The following is a 9859-nucleotide window of genomic DNA, read 5'->3' on the forward strand; positions in this document are numbered from 1 at the left end:
TACCGGCGCCCTGGCCCTGCCCCCTGACGTCACCGAGGCCCGGCCATGCACCTCAGTGTAAACATCCGCTGTCCCGCCCCCGCCCTGCGCGTGACCCGTGACCCGTGACCTGTGACCCCGTGACCCGCGGGTATAAACAGCCCCGGGCAGGGAAGGTGCTGGGAGAGAACCTGACAGAGCCGGTCTAACCGAGGCGGCAACACCGCGACCTCTGAACCCGTGCCTCAGAGACAACACCGCGACCCTCTGGCGACCTCTGACCCTGTGACCCTGTGGGTGTGACCTCACGACCCTGGCGCCCTCAGCGGTGACCTTTGACCCCGCAGCGACCCCGAGACCCCAGGACCCCTGCACTTATCCACAACTCTGGGACCTCTAACCCCGCGACCCCAGCAGCGACCTCTGACCCTGGTGAAAGCAGGAGACCCCGGGACACCAGTGACCCTGCAACTTCTGACCCCACTAAGGGCAACAACTCTGAGACTGTGCGGTGACCTCTGACCTCTGACCCTGGGCTGTTCCCCCGAGATAACAGTGACCCCAGGAACTCCAACTCAGCTACAACCTGGTGACAACCAAGGTAACCCAGGGACAACCTCTGACCCCTTGAATCCACGACTTTTCACCCAGTGCTGACCACTGCAGTGTGGGGCAGTCTGAGAGAGTGCGTGACCTTTGATCTCTGACCTCTGACCCCGACCCAGGTGAGCAAGCATGGAAGGGGAATGCAGGGCCCAGGGGTAAGGGGATGACAAGGAGTGAAGATTTTGAGGCAGGGGGATGACCTGGAGTATGAGGCCTGAGGGGAGGTGTTGATGGGGAGTGAGAGCAGGGCCTCTGGTTCCAGAACTGTGGGCGGGGCCTCAGATGATTTTTCAGGAAGCCTGGGCGGGGCTTACCCTGACGGACAGGATTGTGGGAGGGACTTCACTGTGACAGAGAGGATGTGTGGGCAGGGCTTAGCCTAACTGACAGGGACTTTGTGAGTGGCTTCCTGTGACTGACCCTGCCCTAGGCCTTGCCCACAGGACGATGCTCTGGCCCTGTCTCCTTGCCCTGCTCCTCTCCCAGCTCAACTTTCTCTGTGCTGCCCGTCCTGGCCCTGGACCTAACTTCCTGCTCATCATGGCTGATGACCTTGGCATTGGGGACCTAGGCTGCTATGGCAACCGCACACTCAGGTGACCCTCAACACCCGACCCCTGATCCCCGTACCTGACACGATGACCCCCACCCTGTGGTGACCCCTGCGACACCTACTCTGTGACCCCATGACCCTGTCCCAGACCCATCGATTCTAACCCTAGCCTTGACTCTTGTGAATCTGAGGCCATGACCTTGGACCCGGACATGTGACCCCCGTACCCCAGGGACCCTGAATCAGACCCCAACCTTTGACCTAGAACCTGACCCTGTGACCCCCAACCCTGACCTGTGACCCCAGCCCTGTGACCTCAGGACCTCAGAACCCTGACCTTGTGACCCTGTGACTCCAACCCCAAGACCCAGATCCAGAATTGGTCCCGACATGACCCCTGATCCTGTGACCCCAACCGTGTGTCGGTGACCCCAACCTCATGACCAGGACCCCCAACCCCATGACCCTGACCTGTGACCCCGACCCTGGCCCCCTGACTCTAACCCCACAACCCTAACCTTGTGACACTGATCCCGACCCTGTGACCCTGACACATGACCCCAGACCTATGACCTTGATGGCTACCCCATTCCATGATTCCAACTCCATTGTCCTACACCAACCCTGACCCTGCGATCTGGACCCTGTGACCCAAACCTGTGACCCTTGTGACCCCTTGACACCCGATCCCTCCTTACAGGACGCCACACATCGACCGCCTGGCCCTTGAGGGGGTGAAGTTGACTCAGCACCTGGCGGCTGCGCCCCTGTGCACCCCGAGCCGCGCTGCCTTCCTTACCGGGCGCTACCCTGTGCGGTCAGGTGGGTGGGGAGGTGACTTTGTGACCCCTGTGATCTCCTACCCTACAACCCCCCACTAACCCCTAGTGACCACAGTGACCCCATTGAGGTCCCTGAACAACCCCCAAAACCCCTCAGTTACCCCCAATGATCCCCGTTGACCTCCATGATCCTGTTGACCCCCCCATCCCTGCTCTAGCCCTGTGACCTCATGACTCTGATGACCCACGTTCAAGCCCTATGACCCCTCAGTGATTCTGGTGACCCCTAGTGACTCCTGTGACCCTGATGACCCCAGTGACTCCCCCTGACCTCGGTAACCGTGTTATGAATCCCTGACTCCCCATTGACCCTCCGACCCCCTCCCCCATGCTACTCCCCTCTCAGGGATGGCATCACATGGCCGCCTGGGTGTATTCCTGTTCTCGGCATCATCTGGGGGGCTCCCGCCCAATGAAGTCACCTTTGCAAAGTTGCTCAAGGGTCAAGGCTACACCACCGGGCTTGTAGGTGAGGACTGGGCCCAGAGTGGGTGGGTCCCAGGGTGGGCCGTGACCTGGTGAATTTGGGATGACCTCCATGACCCTGTGTGACCCTTTGCATCCCACAAGACCCTTGACCCTTATATTACGACTATGACCCTGATGTTACCCCATGAGCCCCTCTGATACCTGTGTGACCTTTTTTGACCTTGTGTGACCCCTTGACTACTGTGTGATGTTCATGATGTCATGTGACACCGAGTGACTCCTCTGACCCAGAATAACCCTATGTGACCTCCCTAAACATGTGACTCTGTTTGACCCCTGTTCGACTTTTGTGTGAGCCGCATGACCATGAGTGGCCCTGAGGGAGTCCTGTGGTTCTTTGTTCCTTCATGTGACCCTGTGACTCCTGTATGATCTCCACAACCCCATGTAACGTCTCTGACCTCTCTGTGACACCCCATGTGTCTCCCCAACTTCACCTGACCCCTCTGTGTGGCTTGTCTGACCCCTGTTTGACTCCCATGATCTTGTTTGACACACGTGACACTACCTGATCTTTCTGTGACTCCACTGAGCCGGTGTCACTCCCATGACCCAGTGTGACCCTTGTTTGACCCCCAGACCCTGTGTGACTGCAAATGACCTCATATAGCTCTGTGACACCATGTGACATGTGTGACCCTGTGTGACTTGTCTGACCCTGTAGGACCCCGTGATCCCCTCTAATCCCAGATTACCCTGTGTGACCCCATGTAATGGGTCTGAGCCCTGTAAGCCCCCTCCATGACCCTGATAATTCCATGACTCCAATTACCCCTTTTTGACCCCTGAGCTCTATCTGATCCCATCTGACTCTGCCCCCACCTTCCCCGTAGGGAAGTGGCATCTGGGGCTGAGCTGCCAAGCAGCCTCTGACTTCTGCCACCACCCTGGGCGCCATGGCTTTGACCGCTTCCTGGGCACGCCCACCACCAACCTGAGGGACTGTAAGCCAGGGGGCGGGACCGTGTTTGGCTCTGCCCAACAAGTATTCGTGGTCCTGCCCATGAATATTCTGGGGGCAGTGCTGCTGGCCATGGCACTTGCGCGGTGGGCAGGGCTGGCCCGGCCCCCAGGGTGGGCGTTCGGGGTGACAGTGGCTGCCATGGCGGCGGTGGGCGGGGCCTATGTGGCCTTCCTCTACCACTTCCGCCCAGCCAACTGCTTCCTCATGGCCGACTTCACCATCACCCAACAGCCCACGGACTACAAGGGGCTCACACAGCGCCTGGCAAGCGAGGCTGGGGACTTCCTGCGCAGGTGTGGATAGGGGCTTCGGACAGAAAGGTTCCCCTGGTAGGGCTGGGATCCCCTTACCTATCACTTCCGGTGACATGCACCTTCCTGTTTGAGGATGGGGGGGTATTCCTGGGCAGGGCTTCGAATGTCTTGTTACTGGGGGTGGGATTTGGACTTTCTGGGCGTGGCTTTGAGAGGTGGCGCTTCTGAGCTTTGGGATCCTTGGGGTTGGGCGTGGCTCTCAGGCATAACAGGAAGTGGGTACAATGAACACATGACCCATGACATAATCAGTGATGTCACATGTGTTGAGTGTAATCTGGTTCATGACATCATGTGTGAGTGCCCCACCCCCACAGGAACAGGGACACGCCCTTCCTGCTATTCCTGTCTTTCATGCATGTGCACACGGCACACTTCGCCAACCCTGAGTTTGCCGGGCAGAGCCTGCATGGGGCCTATGGAGATGCTGTGGAGGAGATGGACTGGGCCGTAGGTGAGTGGGGCATGGGCTAACGGATGCACAGCAGTGTGTGGGCATGGGTGTCACATGTTGCATGTTCTCTACTCACAGGTCAGGTGTGATCCTGAGGGTGGTGCTCTGTGAGGTGTACATCACAAGGAATGATGCTCGTGTGCGCAGGCTATAGCCCGAGCAATGTCTTGTATGAATGGGGTCACCTGTGTGTGAACCTCGGTCATGCCCTGCATTATGCGTGTAGGCATTCACATTTGCACTATCGGGTATGTTGGACGTCACATGTGACCGTACCCTCCATCCCTTCACAGGCCAGGTCCTTGCCACACTGGACAAGCTGGGCCTCGCCAACAACACACTCGTGTACTTCACGTCCGACCATGGCGCACACGTGGAGGAGCTTGGCCCCAACGGTGAACGGCATGGCGGGAGCAACGGAATTTACAGGGGTGAGCATGGACAGACAGGGGCATACATGTGGTCTGTGAGCATGTTTGGGGTATCCATATGGTCATGTACCATATTCATTGCACAGATATGCGTGCAAAAGTGTGTGTACACCAGACACACGTCAGAGTGTAGACTTTACATGGACACGCATGTGACTTAGCATGTCATCATAGTCATCAGTGCACACATGGGTGCACACATATGACTTAGCGTGTCTACACATGTATACAGATACCCATCACCATGCACACCCATTCTGTGTTATACAGGGTGAACATGCACACATGATCCATGTCACCACCACGCTCAACGAAGTAGGCATGCCCACCACGAAGCATATGTGCACACAGACACACTGTCTTCTCCCGTGGCTAAGACATGCATACACATGTCATCATGTGTATACATACAGTCACACGATACCCCACATGTGATATACAGACACACACACACACACACACACACATTCACTGCACTCTTGATCACCTGTGATGCACCCAGAACTTTGCTCACACGCATTACCATAGACACACATGTACATCATGAGTGCTGCTGTGTGGGTGCTCACAGGGCCACACCCAACTTAGCATGTGTGCCACATATGTGCACACACCTGTAACAGTGCACACATGTGACATTGCATATAAGCACACGTGTACATCCAATCCCAAGTCACCACATGTAAGTCACAGAGCTTGCACACATGAACACAGCATCTGCTCACGCATCACGGACATGTGTACATGTGTACATGTGACTTACCATTGTCCACACCACTCATCACCCCATATGAGACACACTACATATGGCGGCTCCAGGCACGCAAACGGGAGCTGTACATGCATGTGAACACATGTGACACTGGGACAGCCTCAGACAGGCTTGTCAGCAACCCCACACCAAAGTGGTGACCTCACCACCCACCTGTGTCTGAGTATACACGTAAGGGTGCCATGACAACCTATGTATGTATCCCCACAGGCGGGAAGGCCAACACGTGGGAGGGTGGCATCCGTGTGCCTGGACTTGTGCGCTGGCCCGGCGTGATTGTGCCCGGCCAGGAGGTCGAGGAGCCCACGAGCAACATGGACGTCTTCCCCACTGTGGCCAGGCTTGCAGGGGCAGAGCTGCCGACTGACAGGTGCGTGGGGCATTTGCTAAAGAGCAGCCCAGGTGGGAGGACCCAGGCACACACCCACAGTGAGCCACGCACCCTCAAGTGAAAGCCCCTCCTTTGACAGCCCACCCATGTTGAACCTAAGCCACACATAGTCAATGCCAAGCCACTCCCACTGTGTTGTATCCATGCCCACTTAACCTATGAGTCAAAGCCCCACCCACTATAAGATGAGGCCTCACCCAATTTGATTCTAAGCCATACCCACTTTGAGATAAAGCCATGCTCACTCCACAGCTGAGACCAGGCCCCTCCAAGTTATAGTTTTACCTGCCCACTCTAAGGCTGAACCCTGCCCACTTTGAGTCTTTGTCTAGGCCACACCCACTGAGCCAAGCCACACTCCATCCCAGGCTCTGCCCCATGGCTAATCTTTGCCCACGCTGACCACACCTCCCCTGATCCTGCCCTACCTACCTCCTGTCCCATCCCATCTGACCTTGCCCTCTTTGTATTCAACCCTCCACAACTGACCACCCAACCTCCAGGGTGATTGACGGGCGTGACTTGATGCCCCTGCTGCTGGGCCATGTACAACACTCTGAGCATGAATTCCTGTTCCACTACTGCAATGCCTACCTCAGCGCTGTGCGATGGCGGCCCCACAACAGTGAGTGGGGAGAGGCTGGAGGTGTGACCGGGAGACAGGCGTGTGCAGGGCAGGCAGATCGGTGGGGCTCCAGTGTGGAGATCACACACATGTGTGTAGCACACATGTAACATGCATGCAACATGTGTAGAGACGTGTTGGGGTCTGTAGGGGCAGGGCAGGGTCATCAGGAGGTGGGGGACAGGCAAGTGAGTGGGGATGATGGACAGGCAGGGTTGCCATGCAGAAGAGATTACATACATGCGTGTGTAAGTCCGAGACGAGTGCATGGGTTGCAGGTCTGTACAGGTGTGTGCATGTTAAAACGTGGTGTGTCACATGTGTTCGTGTATAGGGTCATAATGTTAACACAGGTCGGATCACATGTGTGCATGATATCACGTATGAGTTTATGGCACAGATGTGGCCATGTTTGACTTCATGTATGTTGTTGAATGATTTGCTGCACATCACGTGTGATGTCACACATGAGTTGTCTTGTGGCTCATGCATCATTGTGAATGTCACACTTGACCCATTGTAGTAGTCATTGTCATGTAGGACGTCATGCATGTTGCCATTCATGTCATGTCGCAGGTCACATGTCTTGGTATGGGTCACAATAATGTGTCATAATGTGTGTTCTCATGTATGTTGTCATGCATGTGGTCATATGTGTCATCAAGATGCCACTCGTGTCGAATGTCATGTGTCACATGGTTTGTGGATTGTGCATTGTCATGTTTGCCACCATAAGACATTATGGATATCACACGTGATGTCACGAATGTCACCTTTTCCCGTGTGGGTTACATTGTGGGTCATCACATGTGTCACCTCATGCATCACATGTTTTGTACATTGTGTATTGTTATTCTTGTCATCATGCATCACATCACATGTATCCAGTCATGCGTCACATGTCTGTGTGGGTCACGATGCGTATCATAACATGTCATCAACCGTGTCATCATATATGTCAACAGACTCCACTCATGTGATATGTGTTACTGTATGTGCTGTCTATTCTCATGTATGTTGTCACACAGCATCACAGACCTCATATGTGATGTCACATGTGTCATCTCATGTTTCACATGTATGTTCAGGTCATGATGTGTAACATATGTTGTCCATATGTCATGTCAAGTGTCATGGGTTGTGTGGATTGTGATGTGTGTCATAACATATGTTGTCACATGAAGTCACGCATATTACCACGGACATCACACATGATGTTATGTGTGTCTCTACCCACCCTGCCCACAGGCTCGTCCGTGTGGAAGGCGTTTTACTTCACACCGAACTTCGACCCCCCAGGCTCTAATGGCTGCTTCTCCACACACGTGTGCATGTGCCACGGCCACCATGTCACGCACCATGATCCGCCCCTGCTCTTCGACATTGCCCGTGACCCCAGGGAGCGCCACCCGCTCACGCCTGAAACAGAGCCGCGCCATGGTGAGATCCTGCGCAACATGGATGCTGCGGCCCGTGCACACGTTGCTACCCTAGAGGAGGCGCCCAATCAGCTTTCCATGTCAAATGTCGCATGGAAGCCATGGCTGCAGCTCTGCTGCGCTTCCAAGCCCCACCCACTCGCATGCCGCTGTGCTGGCGACGGGTGAGTTGGGCATGCCAAACACACAGGTATGCAAGCATGGGACACTGTGGCCTGGTGATTTCACCTCCTGAACTGATACCTGACACAATCTTGCTGACATGTATGAAAACATATGAACATGTATGAACATGTGTATGCTGAGTACAAAACACAGGAAGAGCCCCTCAGCATGACCCTGTATGAATAAATGATGTGGACACGGACGGTTTCTATCTGTTCAATCTGACCATGCCCACTCAAGAACATTAAGTTAGGCCATGCCTATTCATATTCAGACAGAATTGATCAGGCCATGCCCACTCATTCACAACGTTCAATTACATGAAAGTCACAAATGCACACACACACCTCACACATATGCTCAAACCATACCCCATCCTAAATACACACACATGTGTAATTAAACCATACCCGCTCATGTTTATCCAATCTGGCCACGTCCACACATAAATGTTCATAATGCTCAATGAGGTGAAACCAACACATGCACACATACTATCTGTCCACTCCTGCATACTCACACATGTTTAATCAGGCTACGTTCACACTCCATATTCCACCTGGCCACCCCCTTCATAAATAAGTAACGAGACCATGCCCACTCATGAGTATTCACAGGGCTTTAAGCTAGACTTTAAGCTAGACTCATACAAAGGAGCCAGCCACACCCACTCATGCATATGCACACAAATTCACCTAGGTCATGCCTCTCATTAATATTAATTAAAGCCACTCCCAGTCACACCTTCATCTGGGCCATGCCCCTTGAGCGTGTTAATGAAGCCACACCAACACATGCATATTAAATCAGGCTATGCCCACAGCCCTGGGTATTCAATAAGGCCACGCCCATGCAGAAGAGTTACATGCAGTTAGACCCTGCCCACTCAGCCTCTGTGACTGCTCCATCTGGCCATGCCCATACATGCATGCTCAGAAAAGCCACACCTGCTTGTGCATATTTAATCAGGCTACTGCCAGTCATGCATATTCAGCAGATGCTTAATTAACCATGACCATTCATGATTATTCATGTGTGAAACTAGGTTCCACCCACTCACAGCCTCTGACTAATCCAACTGGCCATGACACAACCATAAACATCCCAGAAGGCCATGCCCACTCATGAATACACAATGAGCCAACGCCCACCAGCCCACACTCCTTCATGATGAATTTGGCCATGCCAACTCATGGTTATTCACCCTTCAAACCAGGACAAACCCACTCACAGATCCACCACCAATCCATCTGGCCACACATACTTGTGCATATACACTTAGGCCACTCGAACACACTGAGTCAAGCCACACGCACCAACCCACATGAGTTGGAAAAAAAATCCTGAAAATATAAAAGATACAGAAAATACTACAGAAAAAATTGAAGATTTGTTGAAAATAATCCTAAAATTATGAAAGTCAGAAACACTGAAAATAAAGTTGAATATTGGCAGACATCCTGAGACTGCAGGAGAGACTGCCACTTCTGCCCACCTCTGCCCACATCCCTGGTCCAAGGGGAAACTGCACAGTGCCTCTGGACACAGGAATATAGGAACATTCAGTTGTACCTGTGGTTCTGTTCTGTGCCCAGGACTGAACAGAACCTGCCAAACAGCTAGCTGCACCCAAATCCCATGGGGAAGAAAACTGGACTCTCCGAAGTGTGGACATTACTAAGAAATCAGAGGAGATTACCCTATGCCCACATTCCAGACCCAAGTGTGCCGGCTGGGTGCAAGGAGATACACGAGCAATCAGGGACAGGACAATTTAATTCCTGCCCTCGCCTAGAGCTGGAAGACAGTCTCTGGGAGGGCCAACACAACTGAAA

General features: G+C 53.7%; 1 protein-coding gene across 5 annotated transcripts; it reads left to right on the top strand.

Annotated features, from left to right (window-relative positions):
* Positions 1–118: 118 nt before the first annotated feature.
* On the top strand, positions 119–8226 carry Sts (steroid sulfatase). 5 transcript variants are annotated; one of them, NM_012661.2, is given in 10 exon segments: positions 119–704; positions 1016–1181; positions 1839–1960; positions 2327–2449; positions 3303–3726; positions 4065–4201; positions 4495–4632; positions 5615–5774; positions 6299–6420; positions 7669–8226. In NM_012661.2, coding segments are annotated over 9 exon segments (1734 nt in total). In that variant the 5' UTR covers positions 119–704; positions 1016–1032; the 3' UTR covers positions 8028–8226.
* Positions 8227–9859: the final 1633 nt, after the last annotated feature.

Source organism: Rattus norvegicus, chromosome X (genome assembly GCF_021556685.1).
Source record: "Rattus norvegicus strain SHRSP/BbbUtx chromosome X, alternate assembly SHRSP_T2T, whole genome shotgun sequence".
In the NCBI taxonomy this organism is placed as follows: domain Eukaryota; kingdom Metazoa; phylum Chordata; class Mammalia; order Rodentia; family Muridae; genus Rattus; species Rattus norvegicus.

What these genes read in the sequence shown, in the direction of transcription:
- Sts (XM_087599104.1), top strand. Translation starts at nt 1,033, where the DNA reads ATGCTCTGGCCCTGTCTCCTTGCCCTGCTCCTCTCCCAGCTCAACTTT. An exon ending in TATGGCAACCGCACACTCAG is followed by an intron (nt 1,182 to 1,838) that starts GTGACCCTCAAC and finishes CCCTCCTTACAG; the next exon opens with GACGCCACACATCGACCGCC. An exon ending in GCAGAGCTGCCGACTGACAG is followed by an intron (nt 5,775 to 6,298) that starts GTGCGTGGGGCA and finishes CCCAACCTCCAG; the next exon opens with GGTGATTGACGGGCGTGACT.